General features: G+C 40.0%; 1 protein-coding gene across 1 annotated transcript in view; it reads left to right on the top strand.

Annotated features, from left to right (window-relative positions):
• Window positions 1–1,619: 1,619 nt before the first annotated feature.
• The window catches only part of Cyp4x1 (cytochrome P450 family 4 subfamily X member 1), a 31,319-nt gene continuing 6,613 nt past the window's right edge, over window positions 1,620–26,325 (top strand). Inside the window, exons 1-9 of the mRNA XM_074080211.1 lie at window positions 1,620–2,271; window positions 7,264–7,405; window positions 8,527–8,571; window positions 11,064–11,191; window positions 13,438–13,565; window positions 13,653–13,807; window positions 18,361–18,464; window positions 19,095–19,285; window positions 25,474–25,607. Of these exons, the coding sequence (XP_073936312.1) occupies window positions 2,095–2,271; window positions 7,264–7,405; window positions 8,527–8,571; window positions 11,064–11,191; window positions 13,438–13,565; window positions 13,653–13,807; window positions 18,361–18,464; window positions 19,095–19,285; window positions 25,474–25,607 (1,204 nt within the window). The 5' untranslated portion in view covers window positions 1,620–2,094. The remainder of the gene's footprint in view (window positions 2,272–7,263; window positions 7,406–8,526; window positions 8,572–11,063; window positions 11,192–13,437; window positions 13,566–13,652; window positions 13,808–18,360; window positions 18,465–19,094; window positions 19,286–25,473; window positions 25,608–26,325) is intronic.

The raw sequence follows: 26,325 nt of genomic DNA, 5'->3' as shown, positions 1-26,325 counted from the left end.
GAAAAAGAAGAAGAGCTGTAGGATTCATGAAAGAGGTGACAGAATAGCAGGAAAACATGGGAGGAACAGAGAAAAGCAGCAAACAGTTCCAAGCCTGACCTCATCTGGGCATGGAACTGGAGTAGAGGAACCTAAAGACATGAGTACAAGGTAAGCCAGATGGCCCTGGTGACAGACTTACAATTCCAACTGCAAAATTAGCCCACACCTCCCGCAAGTTTTAATTCCAGAGCAGGGACTTGATGAGACAGATACTGCTCTGGTATGCAGCACTCTGCATAAAGTTTAGGATGGAAGATCCGCCCAGCAATCACAAGCCAGCACAGGAGCTCCCAGTGCATCCCCCATGCACTCACCACTGTGTATGCGGAGGGGAGTCTACTTAGGCCAGATCTTAAAGACAAGCTTCCCAGAAGGGAAGAACAGAAAACCTTCCCTTTCTTTGTTATTTGTTTTTTGTTGTTGTTTTGGTTTTGCTTTTCTTTTCTATGTGAAGCACCCAAAACTAAGTAGAACTTCACCAATCACACCTAGCTGTGTTTTCATCAGCAAAAAAAGGACCCAGTAACCAGACCAGGCTAGATAACCATGAAGCAAGCAAGAGCTTCACCATTTGAGCCACACTTACACCCAGCCCCTCCTTTTTGTTCAGTTAGAATCTCACTTTTTCCCAGGCCAGCCTCAAACCATGACCCTTCCATCTCTGCCTCCTGTGTAGCTGGGATTACAAGCATGAGCCACCATGTCCAGCCCCTCCCATACACCTTAAATCATCTCTACACTACTTATGCTACCTAATGCAATGTAAATGCTACCCGTATCGTTCCATCATTTAGGACTAAGAAAAAAGTCTGTACATGTTCAGTACAGATGCAACTTTTTCCAAATATTTTCTATTCATGGAAGGCTGACTGTACATGTATACCTTCATACATGACATATAAGCAGATTTTTTATTTTGAGAACTACTTTCAGCAGTAGTCACAGCTCCAGTGGGACCTTGAACAAATCTGTGCCCATTATGTCATAGCTTAGGACCCAGGCACAAAAGGACAAAAATATGAGCACTGAAATAGTAGAGATATATTTTGCTCACTGCTTCTTTCTCTAATATTGAAAACAGTGACACATGTACTGCAAGTTGTCAATATTTATTGAAAAAAATGGTCACTCAACAAAATGTTTCTCTAGAACTCTCAGTCAATGAGAAGAGATAATATCTGGTGGTTGGTTAAAGCATTTTCAATGTGATTATTAGATTGTTTCTTTAATTATTGTGGAACAAACCACATTCTAGGAGGGCTGAATTTTACTACATTTGCTATCATGTATATATGCTCTTGAAGTTGTCTCTTATACGGGGCTGACTTCATGGCCTGGGACCTCAGCAGTCACACACCCTAAACTCTGAAGGGCATAGGTTTATCTTAACACTCTGCTGTTGTCATCTTAAGATTAATACATTGTCGACTCCCCATTTTCATTTTGCACTTTGATCCATAAATGATGTGGCAGCCCCTGATTGTGTTTGAATGGTGTGCTGCGAGGCAGACGTAGGTTCACGCCACAAATCAGGGTGAGAAGCAATTGTGAAACAGCCAGCAGTAGACTACTGGGCAGGCCACACCGCATCCGAATAATGACCATGCACCTCCTTTGTTCCCATTCCAGCTCCCGTGGCTTTTGATAGAATTCCAGATTGGATGGAAAATATGCTTTTGCATAGCTCTTTATTTGTGACAAAGAAGAAAAGCAATGATCTCAGCCTAAAAATCATGCATTTCCAAATCTAAATTCAAGTCTTCTGCGATTGAAAAGTACACACAATGACACCCCAGGAGACTTAGGATGTAAGGCGTGCATGGATCAGTGGACACAGGGTTAGAAATTCTGGCGCGGGTCTGCTTCCTCTCTGCAGGCCTGCGCTGCCCCTCCCACCGCCCTTCCTCCTTCCTGGGGAAGCCCAAGGCTCCGAGACGCGAAGGGCTGCGTGCTGAGCCCTGCCACCTCCACTGCCACCTCGGCTGGGGACAGCGCACGGCCTCGCGTCCCCGGAGCCTGCCGGCGCGGGCGTTGGTCTGCGCACACCGAGCGATGGAGGCCTCCTGGCTGGAGACGCGCTGGGCGCGGCCCTTGCACCTGGCCTTCGCCTTCTGCCTGGCGCTGGGGATGCTGCAGGCCATCAAGCTCTACCTGCGGCGGCAGCGGCTGCGGCGGCACCTGCGCCCCTTCCCCGCGCCGCCCACCCACTGGCTGCGTGGGCACCAGGAGGTATGGCGCGGGGGCGGAGAGGGGGCTGCCGGGGGCTTGGAGGGTGCTGCCGGGGCTTCCCTCCCTGCAGGGGACCCTCTCAGGCCCTCCCTCTTCATTTCTCCCGCAGCCCTGCACGATAGGGTTGCTAGATAGCCCAAGAGGAAGCAGTGGGGGCGGGGAGGGAGCTGTTCAGAATATTGACAAGGAAAGCCAGATGTGACGACTCGGGTCCCTCTCCAGCTGCTTCACCCAGCCCTCTCATGCCTTCCACGTATATTGTTCTAAGTAATCTCAATAATTGCAGGAAATGTGCAAATTGGGCACAACAGTTAACACCTTTAATCCATTCTAACCAAGGAAAATTAGATTTCTTTGCCTAAGATTCTTGTGAAGGGAAAAGTCCCACCCAAGATAAATAGATAGATAATAGATAGATAAACAGATAGATAGATGACAGAGATCTCTCAGTGGCGTAAATAAAGGGACTTTTTTGTACAATCTGAAAACTTTTGTCTTTTACTTGAAATACTTTTTTTACTTGAAATCCATTTACATGTAATGTGATTGCTAACATTCTATTGATTTCTTGAAAAGAGAAATTTGTTTAATATTTGAAAGGCACTAAAGCTATGTCTGACACTTAGCAGGTGTTAAGTAAAACACAGACTCCACAATGACCGCTAGAGGGTCAGGCAGGAGACTGTACCAGCTCCCTGGTACTGTTATATCTTCCTTGTTCCTCTGTTGTTGTTTGACTTGTCCGTTCATTGTAAAGATAAGTCGCATTCCTCACTGCAACCTTACTGTATGCGGCCATTGGTAGATGAATTTCTTCATTGTAGTTCTTTAACAGATTTATTAAGATAAAACTCATGTACTGCACAATTCTGCCATTTGAAATGTACAGCTAAATTATTATTCTTTGACAGTACTAGGGTTTGAACTCAGGGCCTCACACTTGCTAAGCAGGTACTCTACCACTTGAGCCACAGCCTCCTTCACCACCACCACCACCTTTTTTTTTTTTTTTTTTGCTTTAGTAATTTGAGCCCCTCACACTTTTGCCCAGGGCCAGCCTCACCATGCTCCTCCCACTTCTGGCCTGCATTACAGATATGCCCCACCACAACTAGCTTGAGACAGAGTCTCACTAACTTTTTGCCCAGACCATCCTTGAACCCCTATCCTCCCAGTCTCTACCTCCTGAGTGGATAGGATTTAAATTGTTTTTGTACAGGAGTTGTGTGTGCCCATAATTACAATGAATTTTAGAATGTTTTTAATCACCTTAAATAAAATGAAGGAAACACACACACGCATATACAGAAACCTATACCACTGAGCTCTACCACATAGACCCACTCACTTTCTCCTCACTTCAGCCCTAAGTAATCATTGATTTACTCTGTGTCTCCATAAATTTGCCCATTCTGGGTATTTCATATAAATCGAGTGAAATAATATGTGGTCTTTTGTGACCGGCATCTTTTCCTTAGCATAAGGATCTTAAGGCTCATCCATGCTGTAGCATAATTAATTCCTCTTATGGCTTAAGAATATTCCATTATGTGGATAGTTCACATTTTGTTTATCCATTTGTTAGTTGATGGACATTTGGGTTGTTTCCATTTTTGGCTAATAGAAAAAAAAAGTAACTTTCACTTTAGGAAGAACTGCCAGGTTGTTTTCCTTATTGGCTGTACCATTTTACATTTCTGCCAGCAGTATATGGAACTTATTTCTTCCCATACTTCCGAATTCTTGCTATTGTCTGTCTTTTTTTATTATGGCCATCAAAAGTAGTATAACAGTCTAATGTGGTGGTGTACGCTCTCGATCCTCCTGCCTCAGTCTCCTGAGTGCTGGGATTGCAGGACCCAGCCTGGGTTACAGAGATATACTCTGTCTGAAAAAAAAGGAGTAACTCACTGTGGTTTTGTTTTGCACTACCTGAAGACTAATGATATTGACCATCTCTTCCTGTTATGTTTGCCATTTGTATATCTTCTCTGGAGAAATGTTCTTCCAAATCATTTGCCCATTTTAATTGAGCTGTGTGCCTTTTTATTATCGAGTTGTAAGAAACTTTATAGAAATGTATTCTAGATACAAGTGTCTTATCATATATGTGATGTACAACTCCATTTTGTGTGTTGTGTTTTTGCTTTCTTGGTAGTGTCATTTGGAGCACAAAAGGTTTTTGTTTGTTTGTTTGTTTTTGTTGTTGCTGTTTTTGGTAGTACTGGGGTAATGAACTCAGGGCCTCATGCTTGTTAGGTGGGCTCTCTACCACTTGAGTCACTCCACCACTCCATTTTTGTGTTAGGTTTTTTTTGAGATAAAGTCTCATGAACAATTTGCCTGGGGCTGGCTTTGAACCATGGCCCTCCTGATCTCTTCCTCCTGAGCAGCTAGAATTATACGTGTGAGCCACCGCACCTGGCTTAAAAGCGTTTAATTTTAATGAAGTTTAATTTATCTAGGTCTTCCTTTTGTTGCTGTGTATTTTGTGTAATATCTAAAAATCCATTGCCAAATTCAAGATTAAATTCCTATGTTTTCTTCTGAAAATTTTATAATTTTAGTTCTTACATTTAGTCCTTTGGACAATTTTGAGTTAAATTTTATATATTGTGTGAGGTTATGGTCCAGATTTGTTCTTTTGCATGTGGATATCCAGTTGTCCCATCACCATTTGTTGAAAAGATTATTCTTTCCCCCCTTGAATTGTTTTGATAACCTTGTCAAAAATCAGTTGGCCATAAATGTGGTTTATTTCTGGATTTTTAATTCTATCCCATTGTCTCATGCAGTACCACACTGCCTCGATTACTGTTGCCATGTAATAAGCTGTAGAATCAGGAACCAAGAGTCTTTTTACTTTGTTCTTTTTCAAGATTTTTTTTTTTTTGGCTACTCTGGATACATGGGTTTCTATAAGAATTTTAGGATCAGTCTGTGAGAGTTTACAAAGAAACCACCTGAGATTCCAGTAGAGATTGCGTTGAATCTGTAGATCAGTTTGGGGAATACTGTCCCCTTTACAACATCGTTTTCCCAGCTGTGAACATGGGGTATCTCTCCATTCATTTAAATCATGGGACCACTGTTGTGTATGTGGTCCACTATTGACTAAAATATCGTTATGCAGTGCATGGCTGTATATTAGGTGCTAAATAAATTCATGCATTCAAAGACCTGTTGGATACATAGGACAAGCCATGTAGCTTGACAATTATTCAGTAGGTCAATGAATCTCAGCCAACGTGTGGAAGTTAGTATATATGTGTCTCTGTGTGTACTTAGATGTGGTACATGAAAAGTCTGTGTAGCTAAGTTGTAAAGCACTTGGATTCCTGTTTGCTGGCTGTATTGGAAAGATTACTTAACTTAGTCTTTAAGGCTCAATTTTCTCATCTATATAAAGGGGCTTATAATTGTTTTTTACTTTGTAGGATTCCTGATGTAAATATTAAATAATGTAAAAGAAGGAAGGAACTAAGCAGCACCCAGCATATAACAGTGTTTTGTAAATGTTAGCTAGCACTATTGGGGGGGGGGCATAATGCATTTTCTGAACATTTCTGAACAATGTTTCCTAAATATGTATAATACCTATTTTCAAATGTATATAAATGCTGCTGTGGGGATGAAAAATAAAAAATTAACTTAAGTATATTACAAAGTCACAATATATTTCTGTCTTTTTTGTCCAATCAGAAGTGACTACAAGTATAACCAAATACTTTTGTGTGGCTGGAGGCATCCATAACAATTTTTAACCAAAACAAACAATCCTCTTATTAGGCTATAATTTCCATGAAGGTAAAATCTTTGATTTTCTTATACTTCTCTGAATATTTATTACCAAATACATGTAATAGGCCCACTATAAATATTTGTTTCTTATTGTTTGTGAATATAAATATTCACACTGTTGGAAAACACTACTCTTGAGTAATAAGTGAAAATTTGTCACTGGCTTGATTGTGGGAATGCTTGCAAAAAAATAGCTTGAAGCTTTTTGGGAACTGGGTTTCAAGAGTCTTGGCTTTTTAGTGGCTCTAACCTATCCAGCAAACACTTCGTATACTAGAGTGGCTAACTAATAACACAGGAAATTGGAAGTCAGAGTTTTCCACCTCTTCTGAAGATAAGAATAATCACAGCAAATTCTGGGTAGTCTGTCACACAAGGAAGAATTTGCCATCTCTAAGGTTTCCTTGCATATGGGTATCCCTGTAATCATGCTCAAATGTGTTGACAGACAACCCCCACCCCACCACACATACACAGATATAGCTGTCTCCCATTTTACACAAGAAGCAGATGTAAATGAATCTTATTCTCAGTTATTTGGAAAAGTGTTTAAATGAGTCATTAGTAATTTGTTTCTGAAAGCCAAAAGTCTTTGTCTGGTGGTAGTATTTGCACTTTGCTTTATCAGTTTGAAGCTAAGAGTTTTGTATTTGACTTTACGTCAAGTTTCAGACACCTGTACAAATGAGCCTAGGGCAAAGAATTAGACTTTCTTTGTAGGAATTGGCAGATTTTTAGAGAGAAGTGTTTTCTGTTAAGTAATGAGAGGGAATCACCCATCAGTAATTAGAGTGAGGAAAAGAGAGAAAGGATGATGATGAGGGTGGTGGTCCAGCTCAGTTTACTAGTGGCTTCCTGCATAGGAGAGAAGTCTGCAGCCTGAGGACCCCCCACCCCTCCTCTAGCTGTGTAACACGGGCAAGTGAGGCAGAGAGTGATGCTCTGCTCACTTCACCCTCTGCCAGGGGCAAAAACCTCACAGTATATGTCATTTGACAGTGACTTGGTCTGGGGGATCACCATGAACTTTGTTTAGGACATTATCCCCCAACTTAGAAATCACAGCGAAAGCCTGGTCACCCTCCTCCCTCTGCTCTGCGACGTTTTGCTGGTCCTGAACTCAGCTGTGTCTCTAAGACAAGTCAGTTCAGCCTGGCTGGTTCTCTAACTTCCTTTACTTTTTTTCACTAGTTTCTTCAGGAAGATACAATGGAGAAGCTTGGTGAGATTGTCGAAAAATACCCTTGTGCCTTCCCTTGCTGGGTGGGGCCCTTCCAGGCATTTTTCTTTATCTATGACCCAGACTATGCAAAGACACTTCTTAGCAGAACAGGTAAGAAAGAGACAAATCTCAAGGACCTAATCCTCCTAGGAGCAAGATGCACATGACCCACAGGCAGAATCTGAAGCAAAGATTAGTGTTGTGCTTTTAAGAGACCCTGGTGCATGTACAGAGGGGGTCAGGTCTCCTAGCCAGGTGAGGGGGATTCAGTGTACCCCCCAATCCTTTTTCTCACTCTTGACTCCAAGGACCTTCACAACCCTGCTGGCCTCACCAGCCTGGCCAGGGGCTTCTTTTGCCTACCTTGGTTTTATGACTTTCATCTCAGCAGCCCTCCCCCACCACCTCCACCATATTGATCATAAGTCTTCTGGAGAAATAGAAGACATTGCCTCTGGCGGTTCAGTATATGACCCTGGGTACTTGAGCGTTCATTTACCACTCCAAAGTCTTGATTATGATCCAAATTGTGTTCCTTTCTGCATGCTTCTCAGCTCTGTTCTTTTTTGGAGGGTGGGGTGGGGGAGAAGAATCATCTAGCTCTGCCACCCAATCCTATTCCAGAGCTTTTACCATAGACTATCTCATGACACAAAACTAAAATGGCCAACTTTTGCTGTCAGTTTTATAAAACAAAGGTCTCATATTATAGTCTTTTCTATACTTCATGTTCATCACCCTTAACAAAAACTTGCTAAGAGAAAATAGCTTTTCCCTGTTTCCATGTTTCCCTGTCCTGCTTCTCTGATTTGTCTCAAGTTCACCTCTTAAGGACAAACGCTGTAAAACACCTCCATGTTAGGGTCATAAGAACATCAAGAGGCATTTGTACCTTGCTGTCTGGTGTTAGCCACTCTTACCTTCCAACAAGGATAGATGTCCCAATTTCTACTCTAGAATTGGCCACCCACCATCATTCTGACTGATGCAGGCAGTGGAAACCAGAGGAGAATCTTGGTTTGTGTCCCATTTGCCTCCTGGGCCTGGCAGGCCTCTGGAACTGAACCAAGACCCATAGTTTCCTCACCCTCCAGGTGTGCAGGGAGTGACCTGGGCTCCTTTTGCTCACTGTTCATGCTGAATGCGGGCAAATGAAGAACCTTCCCTAACTTGAACTGGTAAAGAGTGGTCCCTCTAATGCTGCCTTTTGTTTCCTTTGCTTGACTTTGCAGATCCCAAGTCGCAGTACCTGTACAATTTCATGACTCCATGTCTAGGTATGTATGTGCCAATGGGAGGGGTAGCCCACAGTCAGTCCACTTCTCCTTTCCAAAGTAGAGCATTGGAAGAGACTCAAATCTGAACTCAAAAGCATCAAGACTAAAGTAGATCCATAATGAGAGTTATCTAGGGGAAGGTGAGGAAGCTCAAAGGTCAGTAAGAACAACTTCCTGGAAGGCTTTCTTGTCCATTGCACTCCTCTAGGTCCCATTTTCAAGGCAGCATGTGTGTGGATTTTCCCCTTCTTTTTCTCTAAAATTGTAGCTTTGCCTTTGTCTTTTTTTATCCTTTCGTCTCTCTTGTTTTCTTGGAGTTCCCCCTTTCTTTCTGGAGTTCTCTTATTTTCATAAACCAATCAGTGTAATTTTCTCTGAAGTACAGTTTGGCAATATTTTGTGAGTTGATAAATTAAGGTCTGTGTCATACAATTGGTATTTATGTTTGACAAGGAAAGAATTAAATGAAAGAATGCAGACTTTGAATTCAGAGCTCCTTAGGTTTGAACCCTTTTCCTACCCCAATAGACTAATTTAATGTGATTTTTTTTTTGGTGGTACTGTGGTTTGAATTCAGGTGCTTCATGCTTGCTAAGAAGGTACTCTACCACTTGAGCCATTCTGCCAGCCCAAATGTGATCTTAAGGAAGTAATTTAATCTCTGCATGCCTCAGTTTCCTCAGCTTTGAAAATGAGACTGTCTTGGCTGTTGTAAGATAAATGAAACACATATTTTTAGTACTCCATGTATTGGCTAGCATTGTAAGACCATCAAATCATGCATCGAGAGCTTCACCTCATATGTTATAAGCACTTGATGATATCATTTCACCTTTTTTTGGCAGTACTAGGATTTGAATTCAAGGCCTCATTGTTAGATAGGCACTCTAGTGCTTGAGCCATGCCTTTAATACTTTTTCACTTTAGTTATTTTTTGGATAGATTCTTGTAGGTTTGCCCAAGGCTGGCCTTAGACTGCAATCCTCCTACCTACAGCCTCCCATATAGCCAGAATTACAGAAGCATACCACCATGCCAATTTATTGGTTGAAATGGGGTCTTGCTAACTTTTTACCTGGTTTAGCTATGAATCACAATCCCCCCATTCTCCACCTCACAAGCAGCTAGGATTGCAGGCATAAGCTGCTGCACTCAGATTTCATTCAAACTTTAAAGTTCTTTGAAAGCCAAATCCTTAATGGTCACTCTGGAAATAGAAGCTGACGATGTATTAGCCTTGGTAAGTGTTTCTGTTACCGGATGGATGGTCTCTAAGGGCTGTGGTCAGAACACTAGTAGGCACTTGCATTCCTCACAGAGAAAGTAGTGATGACCCCCAGCCAGGTGGGATAGATGTACCAGTCTTTGTTTAAAGAGGGTTTTTTAATTGGAAGGGAAATCTATGGGAAAAAATCTGGATAGTCTTTGCAGGATGAGCTAGAGTGATTGACAGGTTTGATTGACAAGGTCTTGTCATACAACATGGGGCACTCTGTGCATGCACTTAAGTTAGCTCTTGGATATTTTAGTTTATATGTATGAGGTGTGAGTTTACCTGAGAGGTAATGGAGGATGTGGCAGAATTGCCTCAATTCTGTCTTGCAACTGCAGAGAATTTATAATTGGAAAGAAACTTACAGCTGCAAAAAATAGCATTGGGCTGAGAAATGCACTGGAAAGAGCCATGCCTCATGGTGCCAGCCAGTGTCCCCAAATCTCTATTGCTAGCCTGCCTCATTTCCCTGTTATGCCATTCACAGACCAGACCTCAAGAAAGGGGTGTCTGGAACCAAGCAGACATCCTCATTTAGCTCCTGATGTGTTTGTGTTCACTGTAGAGTTTATGGATTGGCTTTCAGTGGAAAGAATATGAATATTTGTCATTTTCCTACACATACGGGCTAAGGAGCTGGGCGCCAGTGGCTCATGCCTGTAATCCTACCTACTCAGGAGACAGAAATCAGGAGGATCATGGTTTGAAGTCAGCCCATGCAAATAGTTCGCGAGACCCTGTCTCAAAAACACCCATCATAATAAAGGGCTGGTGGAGTGGCTCAAGGTGTAGGCTCTGAGTTCAAACCCCAGTACTGAAAAAAAAAGGGGGGGACTAGGTTAAGTATGTTATTATACACTTTCATTTAATCTGCACAACACAGGGAAGTAGGTATTTATTATCATACTTTATTGTTGAGAAAGCTAAGCCTCAGGAAGGCTAAGTAACTTTCTCAGTCACTACATAGGTAGTGATTGATTTTCGAATTAGCATTCTCATTTCCTCAGGTTTTGAAACTTATCACACCTTGAAACTTCCTCACGATATTAAATACATCTGTCCCAGGTGTAAGTACCAAAACTCAGCACCTCTTTGACATTCCACTATTTCATGACTACTGTGGGTCATGCTCACTGCATGCTGGCTGAGTTTTCTCATTTCTGCTTCTTCTTCTCACATAATGAAATGGCGTCAGGTTTTGTGCCTTTTATTTCTTAAGGGAAAGGACTCCTCAATCTAAATGGGCCCAAGTGGTTCCAGCACCGCCACCTACTAAATACTGGATTCCACTGTGATATCCTGAAAACTCATGTTGAGGCAATGGTCCATTCTGTGAACACAATGCTGGTGAGTGAAGTAAGGAAGTGAAACTCTGGTACACTGCAAAGTGCTTCCACCGGGACTGTAATTAGGCATACATTTAGCGGACAGTGAAAATCAAAAGTTGATTAATCAGTGTGCAAGTACCCATTGAGCAATAGGTGTCTATGTTCATCCACTGATTTTAAAAAAGACCTAGTCTTATATATTAAATATATTCTGAGCTTCTTTGGCAGTAAACCAGGTACCAAGTGGTGAGATTCAGATAGGGAGTCCTGTAGGTGACAGGTAAGGAAGCCAAGAGCAGCTAGAGCAGCTTCAGATCCCAGAAGAGACTCAAATTTACTAAGAAATATAAGCTGGACCTGCATGCATAGATAATATGGATAAGAGAGTTCTAGGCCAAGTAAGTCAGAGGAACAAAGGTTTGAAGGTTGAAATGAACTTGCCCGATGGCCCTGAAGGTCTGAGCAAAAGGTAAATGTCTCTATTACAGTCACAGACATGAGTTTCCTCGTGTAGCTTGTTGGTGGAGGATTCTTAGAAGGAGACCTGCACCTTTCAAAGGGTCAGGAGGATACTGCTTGCACACGAGCATTCCTGTGAGCAGCCTCTGGTTTAAGAATGAGTTTTATTCCAAAGCTCTACTTGTACAACGGTTTTAATTTTTAAGTTGTGTTTCTTAAAATCAAACAATTAATTAACATAGTTTCCTCATAAACACTTCAAAGGCCACAAAGCCAAATTTCCCTCCATCCTCATCTGCATCTTCATCTCTGTTCTCAGAGGAACCTCTATTACCAGCTCATCAGCTGGGTCCTCCAGCCAAGCTCCCAGAAGCAGATTTAATCCCTGCTGGGTTTGTGGTGGGAACATGGGTATGAGTGCTCAAGGCAGAGTTCCAGACTGCACCAGGCACAGGCTAGATGGAGGAGAGCATCCTCTCCAATTCTGGTGCTGCTCAGCATTCAGCAAAATTGCAAATCTGCCAGTGGCTGTATTTGAGTTTCTCCTCCATTTCTAGGAGCCATGTCTGCCCTCCTCGTTTCTCAGTCCCATGAACTGAGACTGAAGTCACACTTCCTCCCTCTGCTGAATGGTTCCAAAGTGACTCGAACTTTGACATCTGCCCTTGCTCTCATTTATTCCAAATTCGCCACTGTACTCATCAATGCACACTGCATACATAGGCTAACATCTCATACTGAACCTGATGTACAATTAATACATGTTAATCAAAAATAAGATCTTTTATGGCCAAGTGTGGTAGTGTATTCCTGTAATCCCAGCTACTTGAGAGACAGAGATAGGAGGCTCACAGTCTGAAGCTGGCCTGGACAAAAGCATGAGACCCTATCTGAAAAACTAACTAAAGCAAAAACGGCTGAGGTGTGGCTCAAGTGTTAGAACGCTTGCCTCACAAGCACGAGACTCTGAGTTGAGTTTCTACCCCAATACTGCCTAAAATAAAACATAAAATATTTTAAACTTCTCAGATGCAAGCCTTCTGACTAAACAATTGACACTTAGGTCAAAGTTATTAAAACACTCTTTGCCTTTTATTCAGTCTCCAAGTCCTTATCATTTAAGCTTACCACCTGTAGTTTGAGCTGAATGTCACCAGTCCAATTTTTTGCATTTTTACACAAAGAATGCTTATTGTGATAAATACATTTATAACTGGGGACTTTGTGGCAGTTTAGAAAGTCAAGCAAAGCATTTCAGGCAGTGCAAGTAGGTCTTTTTTTTTTGTAGGGAAGCAGGGAGAGCACAGTCCGTGCTTAGCCAGGAGCCAGCTCCCTGCAGCAACTTCCCCAGCTTCAATCTGTCCCCTGAATCTGGAATGTTTTTGAAAATGTTCCAAGTATATCTTAAGTGTGGTGTGGCGATTGAGAGTAGAATGGAGTGTCTAGCGAGTTTGGGATTGAAGGTGGAGGAAGCCTCCTGGGGGAGCCCGTTGAGATTCAGGGGCTTGTGTCAGAGATTGTCTGTTATATGGAACTCTGGTCTGTTTGGAATCAGACTTATGACAATAATTGAAAGACTATTTGCTTGATGTGCAGTTTGCTCCGTGATATTTCTCATTCAGCTGGGTGCATGCTTCCCTTCATCATGTGCAAAGTAAGAACAACAGCTTTTTTACTCTTTGACCTTTGGTTCCTGCAGGGTCAGGGTTGTATCCCTTAGATCATTAGGGCAGGGGCAGGAAGGAGCCTGCAAATAAAGGCAGTCTGATGATGGCAAGGATGTTAACCTTAAACCTTCTCTGCCAGGATAAGTGGGAGAAGATTTGCAGTGCTCAGGAGACAACCGTGGAGGTCTTTGAGCACATCAATTTGATGACCCTGGACACAATCATGAAATGTGCTTTCAGCCAGGAGACCAACTGCCAGATAAACAGGTCAGTGACAGGAAAGGGAAAAAAAAGGTATTTGTTCACCATGATCAGAGTCAATTATTAACACTTCATCCCAACTTTATCTTTCAGCACCCATGATCCTTACATAAAAGCAACGTTTGAACTCAGCAAAATCGTATTTTATCGCTTGTATAATTTCTGGCATCATCATGACATAATTTTCAAATTCAGCCCTCAGGGCCACCACTTCCAGGAGTTAAGCAAAGTTCTGCATCAATATACAGGTAAACAAGCAGGTATTTCTTAGGCTTTGGATTGCCCCAGTCCATACATTGTCATTATTTCATTGTGTCTATCTAGAAGGATAAGTTGCAATGTGAACAGAAAAAGAAATTCTTGTTCTTAATGGAGTTTTTATATGCACACTGCTCAAATCAAGTACAACTTGAATCCTTCAAGAAAGGCTTGCTACATCCTTAGTAGAAGTCTTATCAGAGCTTTACTATGTATTATACATAGAAATTTTAGCATATACAATGAATATTAAAATAAATACAACAAGTAGGCATTTAAGATTTCAAAATACGAATGGCATATGGCTTTTTGGGCAGTGACTGCAGTAATAATCACAGCTACAGCACTCATGCAACACCATAATGAATAGAGGGAGATAACCAGCAAGGACTTGCATTCAAAAGAAGCTTTATTCAAACTTTTAGTTATCTTAGCAAAACATAGACACAAAAATTGAAATAGAATAAACTTTTTAAGCAAGTCAACATTACTTTTCATGAATGCCACAACAGAAAGTACTTATCAAGCAGTTGATCCTTCATCAGCTCCACCATTTACCAGCAGCAACAGGTAACTTGTTGCTTTACGTCAATGTCATCTATGAAGTGGGGATAAAAAAGAATCAGGTAGGGCGGCATGGTGGCTCACACTTGTAATCTTAGCTACTCAGGAGGCAGAGATCAAGAGGATTGTGGGGAGGCCAACCTACGAAAAAAGTTCAGGAGATCCTACCTTAACCAATAGCTAGCTGGGCACAGTGGTGTGTGCCTATCATCCCAGCTATAAGCGGAAGCATAGATAAGAGAATTGCAGGTCAGGCTGGCCCAGGTATAAAAGTAAGACACCATATCTCACTATTGTAAAGAGGGGATTGATATATATATATATATGTGTGTATATGTATATGAAAAGAGCACAATCAAACCCCCCAAAAACTGTTTAAAAAGAGGGAGGAGGAAGGAGGAAGGAGGGTTGAGAAAGAGTAACATAGAGGAAGTGAATTTGATCAAAGTACTTTATATGCAAGTTGTAAATATCACAAATGATACCCCTTTGTACAATTAATTTTTCTAATAAAAAGTTGGAAAACAATATTAATAAAAATGTACTGCTAAAAAAAAACACAAAAAGGACTTGCAGTGTGGCACAAGTGGTAAGTGCCTGCCCAGCAAGCATGAAGCCCAGAGTTCAAGCCCCAGTACCACCACCAAAAAATAAAAGAACCTCAGTCAAAGATTTGTGGTGCTGATGAGCATGCTAATAAATGTAAAGCACCTAGGGCCATACCCAGCACTGAATAAGCGTTAAGTGACAGCATAGTTACTATATCAAATACCTTTGCCCCAGGAGGTTTGTGAGACACGCTGACACATCCACGTTCACACTTACATACATACAGACACACAGAGGCATTATAAGGAAGACATGTGGAGAAGTAGGTCAGAAAAAACATTAAGATACAGGTGGGCATTGTATGCAGCAATAGCCCTCAGACCATTTGACTTCATGACTCACACGAAAAATTGTTCATAGTTTGTTAGAGTAAACAGGAGTGGATTGAGGGCAGTTACATAAGACTTGGATGAGACAATTCTTTACATTTTCTTTATGTTGTATAATTATGATACAAACAAAATGAAAAACTTTAGGGGAAAATATTAAATTTGTTGAAAATTTCAAAAACAAAGAATCATTTGTCTTTGTTTAATCAAATTAATCAGTATTTTCTTTTATTGGATTTTTAGTAATCGTTATCAGCTGCCCTCTATTCCAGGGTTTCTCAATCCCTGGCACTAATGACCACAGATTGGATATGTCCAGTCTCTGTTGTGGGGAGCTGCCCTGTGCTCTGTAGACTGTGCAGCTTATCTGACATCTACCCACCAGATGTCAATAGAACTCTCACAGTTGTGCCACAGAATATCCCTCCAGATATTGCTGAATGTCCCTGGGGTCAAAATCACTCCCTGTTGAGAACCACTGCCTAATAGCCAAGTCATGGAGAAATTCAGTTGTGTTTTCTTACAGTCCTTCTATGCTTTCATTGTTTTTTGTGTTTAAATGTTAGATCTACTTAGAGATTTGTTCCTGTGTATACCACAGTGTGAAGTATTACTCTATTTTTTCCAAATCGTTATCCAGTCATTCCATCACTTGTTTATTTAAAAGTTCATCCTTGTCAGTGATCTTAGGCAAACACCATTGTCATATTTTAACCTGATTATGTATTTGGATCCATTTCTGGATGTTCTCTTCTATTCCATTAGTCTGCCTATTAATCTATTAATGTGTTTTAGCTGAAGAGATTTTTGTAAGGTTTTTGTTTAACATTAATGGATTTTCTTTTTAGAGAAGTTTTAGATTTATAGAAAATTGAGCGGAAAGTACAGAGAGCTCCCATGTGCCTTCTCAGCCTTCCCCTCCATGCAGTATCTCTGTTGTTAGCATCTTGCATCACTCTGGTTCATTTGTTGTAGTAGATATGCCATTATGGGTACATGATGATTAACCAAGGACCATAAGTTACTTTAAGGTGCACTCTGTGTTGCACACTCAATGAGTTTTGACAAATGTATAATGATGTATTTCCACCATTGTAGAGTATATAAAATAGTTTAACTCCCCCTAAAAATTCTTCTAGAGTTCATCTATTTATCCCTTCCTTCCTCTCTCAGATTGGCTTTTTTCACTTAGCAATATGCATGCAAAGTTCCTCCATGCATAACAAGTCATTTTCATGACTTGTTAACTCATTTTTTTTGCTAAATAATGTTCTATTTATATACTTACCATGATTTGTTTACCCATTCACCTGTTGAAAAACATCTTTGTTACTTCTGAGTTTGGGTAATTATGAATAAAGCTACTAGAAACATCTATGTGCAGGTTTTTGTGCAGACATAAGTTTTTGATTCATTTGGGTAAATATCAGGGGCATGATTATTGGATACCATGCTAAAAGTATGTGTAGTTCTATGAGAAACTGCCATTCTGCCTTCCATCTCTCATTCCCATCATCAACGAATGAGAGCTCCTGGTCCTTGCCAACATTTAACATTATCACTCTGTGGGATTTTAGCCATTCTGATAAGTATGTAATGGAATTAAGTTATTATAATTTGCATTTCCCTGATGGCATATGATGCTGAAAAAGAAAAAGAAATGACAAGGGGAAAACAACTCTTGATACATAGAATTATTTCAGGACTCATTAATAGTGCAAAGGAATTACATTGTGTAAAATTTCATAGATGCATACAGTTTACCTTGAACAAGTTCACCCCCTCCATTATATTCCCATTTCAAACAGTATTTGGTGGGTTTCATTATGCTGTCTTCATACATATGCATGTAATATACTTTGAGCCTCTTTACCTCCAGGTATCCTCTCTTATCCCCTTCATCCTCCTCACTGATTCCATCCTCTCTTGTAATCTCCCTGTTATATTGATGTCCCATTTTTATTATTATTATTATTATTATTATTATTATTTTAAACCTAGATTCCACATATGAGCAAAAACAACTATTTGGCTTTTTGAGCTTGGTTTATTTCACTCAAAATGATGATCTCCAGTTCTATCCATTTTCCTCCAAACAGTACAATTTCATTCTTCTTCATGGCTAGATAATACTCCATCACACACACACACACACACACACACGTACACACACACACATGTATATATATATATATATATATATATATATATGTGTACATGCACATTATATCACATTTTTATCCATTCTTCAGTTGTTGGGCATCTAGGCTGATTCCATAGCTTGACTATTGTACATAGTACTGCAGTAAACATGGGTGTGCAGGTATCTGTCTTGTATATTGATTTACCACTCCCAAGAGTAGTATAGCAGGGTCATAAGGTATGTCTGTGTTTAGCTTTTTGATGAACCTCTATACTGATTTCCATAGAGGTTGCATTAATTTACATTCCCACCAACAGTGTAAGTGGAATGTTTTTGAAAATTACAACATACTGCTTTACTTACTTCTACATCTATCCAAGTACATTTTTAAAAACTAGATGAAATGGGAACTTTTAAGTAACAAAATTGACCCCAACAGAAATTTTTTTAAAAATTTAAACCACTTCCTGTAGAAGAAGTTAGTTTTAAATATTAGTTCTGCTCTGTATTTTGGCTTTTTTTGTCTTTTGACCCCTTCAATTATATATATGCTGGATTTTTTTTCCTATCTTCTGTTTCATTTGGTAATTCCATGAAAATAAGATTTTAGAATGAGGAAGAAAAGAATCATTGGCTACTTTCATCTAAATTTGTAATGATATTCCTTACCTACTGATATAAACTACATTTTTGTTCTGTTCTGGTTATCAAAATTGACCATTCATAGAAAATAAACCATCTGTGAAAAGTTAATCTATTTAAATGTAATGTATCCACTCTGGCCTCCAGAAAGCAAGCAAGATTTTTGAAGCTACTCATGGACCATGGCTTGCTTTGTAATTTATTTGACTTTAACTTTATTGTCACCTGGGTAATGGGGAACTATTATTCTACCCAGAAAAGATAATTCAGGATAGAACAAAATGCTTCAAGACTGGAACGAAGCAGGATAACACTCAGAAGAAGTATCAAGATATTCTGGACATTGTCCTTTCTGCCCAGGTAAATGTTCTAAATACCGAGTCTGCTCAAATAACTTGTTGATTTTGTGGTTTGGTGAGTAAGTGGACTTGGGGTGGGGAGATAACAGCAAAATCAGCCAACTAAATTTAACAGTGCTTTGAATTGAGGGGTGGCTCCTTGCAGTTTGAGGTAAAAGTCAAATCCTGTAGCTCTGTCACTAGGGGAGTTGGTGAAGTCTAAATTAGTTAATTGACAAGATTTCACAGAGATACATGAAAATGGGTCATGGGGAAACATGTAAAATGAGGAGAAGGAGGTGGGGCTGGAAATCCAAAGAAATCTGGGAGATTGAGGAGAATGTCTGGGTCCTAATGACCAGGAGCCCACTTTGCAAAGCCTGCTTTTGCTATCTGACATTGGTTCTCCTTTTGCTTTAGGCAAAGTGTGGTTCACACTATGTACCTGTTGAACTGAATTAAAATTAAAACCCTTCGGGGGGAGGGGGGAGAAATGACACAAACATTGTATGCACATATGAATAAAAGAAAAAAAATTAAATTAAATTAAACCCTTCTTTCAAACCCTAAATTTTCCCTTAAAACTATTATTTTGCTCATGCCTCCAATCATCTGTAAACTGACATTTCATTAAAATGTCTTTACATTCTAGGCTGGAAATGAGGACAGCTTCTCAGATGCTGATGTGCGGTCCGAAGTGAACACGTTTATGTTGGCAGGTCATGATGCCTCAGCAGCCGGCCTCTCTTGGCTCCTCTATTGCCTGGCTCTGAACCCTGAGCACCAGGAGAAATGCCGGGAAGAGGTCAGAAGCATCCTAGGAGATGGATCTTCCATCACCTGGTAAGATCTGCATCCCTAAATATTTCATCCTAGTTATCCTCCTGGGATTTTGTCCTTTTTTTTGCCTCGGTACCTTAATGAGTGCAATGCCTTAAGATACGGATATGTAGAAGCTGAGGAAGCAGGCTATTTTTCTATTCTTTCTCAAAAAGCCCCAAATTAGCCCCTTGTCTTTTGTAAAAGAAGTTCACTCATCCAGAAATTAATTGCCTTTGTTTTTGTGCTCCATGGTATGTAAAATGTCACATTTCTGTCTTTCACCCAAACTGGGGCACATTGGAAATGAGTAGTTAACCTGAGGCTTGCTAGTAGAGCTTGAGTGGAAGGCATCAGTGGGGCTCCTCTTCTGAGAGAGTTGAATGAGTAACTGCATCATTTAAGAGTCATCAGGGACACTCTATCCCTTCCCCTTGTCACCAACTTCATTCCTCAGGATGGACTTTGAACATGGTATTAGATGGTACCTATAGTTGAAATTAGCAAATATGAACTGAGGACACTAAAAATGATTAAAATTTGTGGGCCCTGCCTTCAATAAGCTCACAGTCTAATGCAAGAGATAGACCTCCATACAGCAATTGAAATATATGTGGTAAGGACAATAACAGAGATATGTGTTGGTCACCAGAGAGGCTTAGAAGATAAGCACCTACCCTAAGGGAAGAAGGAGCTCAAGGAGACTTCCCTAGGGACCTGACAATCTGCCTCTTATAGAATGAGTAGGCGTTCACTAGGTAGGATGCTTCAACTTTACCTGCTAGACTTTACTGTTAATAAAGTCTAGGTTATGGATTTGCCCTCAGATATGCTGTTCGCAAAGAAAAAAATATGTCCCTAGCATAAATCACACCTTCTACTCTAGCTACTCAAAAGGGCAGAAAAATAGAAATGACCACACAGCAGCATGACTAGAAAACACACACACATACACCTACCATATGTAAAGATCAGCTCAATTGAAATATTTAGGCCTTCTTTAACAAACATTGTTGGGAAAACTGGATATCCACCTGCAGTGAAACTAGATCCATGTTTGATATACCCTGTACAAGTATCAATTCAAAATGGATTAAGGACCTTCATATCAGACCTGAAACCTTGAAGTACTGGAAAGAGCAAGGAATATACTGGAAGCAATAGGCATAGGCAAGGACTTCCTCAGTAGAACTCAAGAGGCTTAGCAACTAAAATAAAAGATCAACAAATGGGATTTCATGGAATTAAAAAGCTTCTACTCAACAAAAAAATGGTCTCTAAATTGAAGACACCACCCACAGACTGGAAGAAAACATTTGCTAGCTATACATCAGACCAGGGACTGATAACCAGAATATACATGGAGTTCAAAAAACTAAGCTCCCAAAAATCAATGACTCAAGAAAGAAATAGGCAACTGAACTTTTTCAAAGGAAAAAGTCCAAATGGCTAAAAAAGCACATGAAAAAAATGCTCACTGGCCCTAAAGGAAAGGCAAATCAAAACCACACCAAGATTCCACCTCACTCCTGTTAGAACATACACTGCTGGTGGGAATGTAAATTAGTACAACTATTATGGAAAACAGTATGGAGTCTCCTTAACAAACTAAAAATAGATCTGCCATCAGATCCAACAATACCATTCCTAGGGATATACCCAAAAGATGTGAGTCAGGTTATAACAAAGGCACTTGCATGTTTATTGTGGCATTATTCACAATAGCTAAGCTATGGAAATAGCCAAGATGCCCCACTACCAATGAAAGGATTAAGAACATGTGGTATTTATACATAATGGAATTTTACTCAGCCACAAAGAAAGTGAAATTTTGTCATTCTCAAGTAAATTGATGGATCTGGAGAATATCATCTTAAGTGAAGTTAGTCAGGCTCAGAAGGACAAAAATTGTATGTTCTCCCTCATATGCAGATTATAGACGTAAAACAAATGCAGCAATATAATGGGACGTGGGTCACACCAAGGGGAGACTGTGCATGGGAGGGATAGGTTAAGGGAAGGAAACCCTTTCCTCCCTTCCCTTGAATTTGGTTAATGTGCTCACCATATAGGAATGAATATAGAAATCTCAAACTGGCTGGGGCCACAATGAGAAGGGGACTAGGGAGAAGTGAAGAGAAGTAAAAGAGATGAACCAATTGGGGTTGTAACACATACATGTATGGAAACAACACAAGGAAACTCCTGTGTAGCTATCTTTATCTCAAACTAGCCAAAACAACATGTTTCTCTTTAAAAAAAAAAAAAGAAGAAGAAAAAGAAGGAAAGAAAGAGAAAGAAAGAAATATATTTAGGCTTAACTTAAATAGCATAAAATACAATTTTGAGTAATCATTTTTACTGACAAAAAGTGTGTGTGTGTAAAATGTCACATTTCTTTGTTTCACTGGGGCTCTGGCACATGGGAAGTGAGTAGTTAACTTGAGACCTAAAGGGAAACTTGAATGGACTTAGTGGAATTCTTTTTCTTTGTTTGTATATTTGCCTAAGTATATGGTATGCAGCATGATGTTTTGATCTGTGTATGCATCGTGGAATAACTAAATCAGTGGACATATCATTGGTTACATATTTGTTTTCTGTGGTAGAACATTTATAATCTGTTCTCTTGGCAATTTCCAAGTATATAATAAATGGTTATTAACATAATTATTAGCATAATTATGTTATAAAACAGATCTCCTAAATTAATTTCTCCTATCTAATTGAAATTTGTTTCCCTTGACTAGCATCTCCAGCATCTCCCCAGTCTCCCACATCCCTGATAAGCACCTGCTCTCTGCTTTTATGAATCCTACCTTTTTATATTCCATATATAATTGAGATCATGTGGTATTTGTCTTTCTGTGCCTAGTTTATTTCACTTAACATAATGTTCTTCAGGTTCATCTGTATTTCTGCAAATGACAGAATTTCCTTCTTTTTTGGGTTAACATTATTGTGTTGTGTATATATATCACATTTTCTTTATCCATTCATTTGATGAGGGACATTTAGGTTGATTCCATCTCTGACTACTGTGAATAATGCTATAATAAAGATAGGAATGTCAATGTCTCTTTGAAATTCTGATTTCATTTCGTTTGAATATATATATATCTAGGATTGAAATTACTGGATCATATGGTACTTCTATTTATAATTTTTGAGGAACCTCCATACTATTTTCAATAAAATTGTATTAATTTACATTGTTACCAACAGTGTACAAGGATTCCCTTTTCTCTACATTCTCATCAACATTTATCATTCTTTTTTATTTTTGATAATAGCTACTCTAACAGGTGTGAGATGATATTGTAGTTTTAATTTGCATTTCTTTGATGATTAGCAATGTTGAACATTTTTCATATACCCGTTGGACATTTGAATGTCTTTTTTTTCTTTTTGAGAAATATTGGGATTTGAACTCAGGGCCTCATGCTTACTAGACAAGTGCTCTATCACTTGAGCCATGCCTTCAGCCCTATTTGCTTCTTTTAAGAAATAGTCTATTTAGGTCCTTTGTCTATTTTTTCAGTCAGGTTATTTATTTTCTTGATATGGAGTTGTTTGAGTTCCTTATATGTTTTTGATATTAATTCCTTGTCATATTTATAGTTTGTAAATATTTCCTCCTATTTTGTAGGTTGTCTCTTCACTCTGTTTATTGATTCCTTTGTTATGCATAAGATTTTTAGTTGATGCAAACTCATTTGTCTATTTTTACTTTTATTGCCTGTGCTTTGGGGATTGTATTCAAATTGACCCATGTCAAGAATCTTTTCCCCTTTGTTTTTCTAGTAGTTTTATAGTTTCAGATCTTTTAAGACTTTAATCTACTTTAAGTTGATTTTTGTAGGCGAAGTGAGATAAGGGTCCAATTTTATTCTTCTACATGTACATATCCAGTTTTCTCAGCACCATTCATTGAAGATTGTCCTTTCTACCATCGTGTGTTCTTGGCACTTTTGTTGATTCATTGTCCATAGTGTGTGGATTATTTCTGTACACTTTACCCATTCCATTGGTTTATGTGTCTTGTTTTTGAGAAAGCACCTTCATATTTTGATTGCTACATGCTTGCAGTAGATTATCTGATCAAGTACTGCCTCCCACAAGCACTTTTGTCTATAGTGAAATTACTATTGCTGTAGGGGTGTCCAAGTGGGGAACCTCATATCCTCCCCATCTTTCTGAGTAATTATTTGCATTCATTCATTGGATTTAGAAAAGTGTTTCTATCAGTTCCCGACATAAATTAGATAATTAAACCTTAACTAGGGTAGATACCTATGTGTCTAAGTATTGACTTTTTTCTCATTCTTGTTTGGCCTAAATTTGAAAATAGCAACTAATTCTCTGCCAGATTAGAAAAAGAAAAGTCCAAATGATCTGTTAACTGTCATCTATTTTAATAAGAGAAAGGGCAAAGATACTGCAGAGAACAAAACATGTTCTCTGTATAGTCAGTGAAATTTGTATGTGGCGTTCTGAGAATTTATTATTCTTCTAGACAATAAAACCATACTGCAAAAGAGCAATTTCTAAGAAAATTGCCCAACTTCTCAATTTGGTTCCCAGTCAGACCATTTCTATGTTGACGTAAAATCCTTTTCTTCTTTTTGTACCATGATTAAGATGGGCAAAATTGGTTTTCTTAATTATGCAAAGTGCCAGGGTAAGCAAAATTACCCTTTTATCCTAAACTAGGGAGGAAAGAGTACAAAATTAAAATTTCACATTATCAAATGGCCAAAGCCTGCTTTCAAAATAAGTAATTGAAAAAAAGAAATAGAAATAAAATTAAGCAAATAGATTAAATATATGCAGCCATTTTATTGAACCCACCTGACTACCTACAATGCAAATTAAAAAATTTTTATTCTTCTTCTGATGACACTTCAAACTTTCTCTTATGGGGCAAGTTCTTTTCAACTCAGAAGCTAAATCCTGAGTGGTCTCAGAGAGTTCCCACCCACTTAAATCCCAAGCACAGTCTCATGTCAATAATTAGCTGTCGGACCAGCTGGGCACCAGTGGTTCATGTCTATAATCCTCACTACTCAGGAGGCAGAGATCAGGAGGGTTGAAGTTTGAAGCCAGCCCCAGGCAAATAGTTCACAAGACCTTATCTCAAAAACTCCATCAGAGAAAGGGCTAGCAGAATGGCTTAAGTGGTAAGAGTGCCTGACTAGCAAGTGTAAGGCCCTGAGTTCAAACCCCAATGCCACCAGATAAAATAAATAAACTGTTGGACAAAGCCTCCAAATAGTCATCTACCTGGAGGTCTCCCTCCATCACAGCTCAGTACTTCTTTGGCCCTGGAAGCCAGCAAAGGGTGGGAGTTTGGTTGGCTGATTAGGCTGATTAGCTTATTCTTTCTGACCAGCTACTCCCCTCCCAGAAGTTCTGACCCTTCCAGAAATAATTCCAGCAAGAGAGATGAGGAGAAAGGGGTGCATGCCTAGAGTTTGGTCGGTATTCAGTGCTCCCTTTCTCTCAAAGTGTCCTCAGTGGGTGTCTTGGAGACCCTGTCACTGGAACTTACCAATGTTGATTTACAGGACAAGGGAATTCTGGCCCTTGGGCAGAGTCTTTCTCCAGCTTTTTCCAGAACTGTCCCTCCTCTGGTCAGTTCACTGGTCCACAGGACACCCTTTTGCATTCCTGCCCTGCCTCTGCTGTTCTACCCAGCCTCTCTGTTCTGAGTCACAGCCTTTCCTGCCAGTCCTGTGCTCCCCAAACTCCAGGGATTAAGTGTCAAATCATCTAAGTGACCCTCGTGAAACCTCCATTTGTTTGTGTAAGATGGGAGAACACCTCCTCCATTCTCCACAGCACTCTGGCATTCCAACAATTCTCCTTACCAAGGTCGTTTTTCTCTCTCAAACCTCTCCAGCCTCCTGTGATAAACTAAGGTTTGCAACACTGCTTTTGAGAAATCTCCTTAACAAACCCTTTACTGATCGGTTAGCACCTCACTGTGTAATGATGGTATGTGGTATGTGGCACTGGGTGATTCCTCCACCTCTGGGACCTCAGCTGATCCTGAGGCAGAAAGAGTCCCATTTTAATAATCAGTTATATAAACCCATGACAAACCCTGAGGTTAACATTTACTAGGAAAAAACATCTACTAGAAAAAAAAGTCAATATTTACAAACTGGATATGGAATCTGAGTCCCTGCCTTCCTCCCTTGTCCTCACAGGAACCAGCTGAGTGAGACGCCGTACACCACAATGTGCATCAAGGAGATGTTCCGATTGATTCCCCCAGTCCCATCCATTTCCAGAGAGCTCAGCAAGCCCCTTACCTTCCCAGATGGACGCTCGTTGCCTGCAGGTCTTTGCATTCTTTTTCTAACCAGTTCCTAGGGACCATGGGATCCTGGGGACCACAGTAACAATGATTGGTAGGTTTCTTAACTCCTAAAGAAGTAAAAAAATTCAGCTGGGCACCGTGGCTCATGCCTGTAATACTAGCTACTCAGGAGGCAGAGATCAGGAGTATTGTGGTTCGAAGCCAGTTGGAAAAATAGTTCATGAGACCCTATCTCAAAAAAACTCACCACAAAAAAGGGCTAGTGGAGTGGCCCAAGTGGTAGAGTGCCTGCCTGGCAGGTGTGAACCCCCAAGTTCAAACCCCAGTACTGCTAAAAAAGGAAAATGCCAAAAATTAATCATAGGACCTTTGCCTTTGATTTGGGTATCCATTAAGAGCTCAGAAGATAATTCCTTTACCAGATGTGAGTCTTAGTGACTTTTCCCATGCCACATTGCCAGTTGCAGCAAAACTAGGCCCAGAACCCACATTTCCAGAATTCCATCCAGGATTTCTTCCATGGTGACACACATTGTCTTTTTTAGGCTGAGTGTGAGACTTTATGGAAAAATGAAGAGAATTGTCAGCAGAGCTGAAGTCACACAGAGACTCCATACTTGAAGCATTTAGATATTTTCTTTGGTTATTTGGTCTGGGGAGGGAGGTTGGTAGTACTGGGGTTTGAACTCAGGGTCTTACACTTGCTAGGCAGGTGCTCTGCCACTTGATCCATGCCCCC

This window comes from Castor canadensis, chromosome 7 (genome assembly GCF_047511655.1).
Source record: "Castor canadensis chromosome 7, mCasCan1.hap1v2, whole genome shotgun sequence".
In the NCBI taxonomy this organism is placed as follows: Eukaryota; Metazoa; Chordata; class Mammalia; order Rodentia; family Castoridae; genus Castor; species Castor canadensis.
The sequence above is the reverse complement of the archived record's forward strand: the minus strand, read 5'-3'. Positions and strand labels throughout refer to the sequence as shown.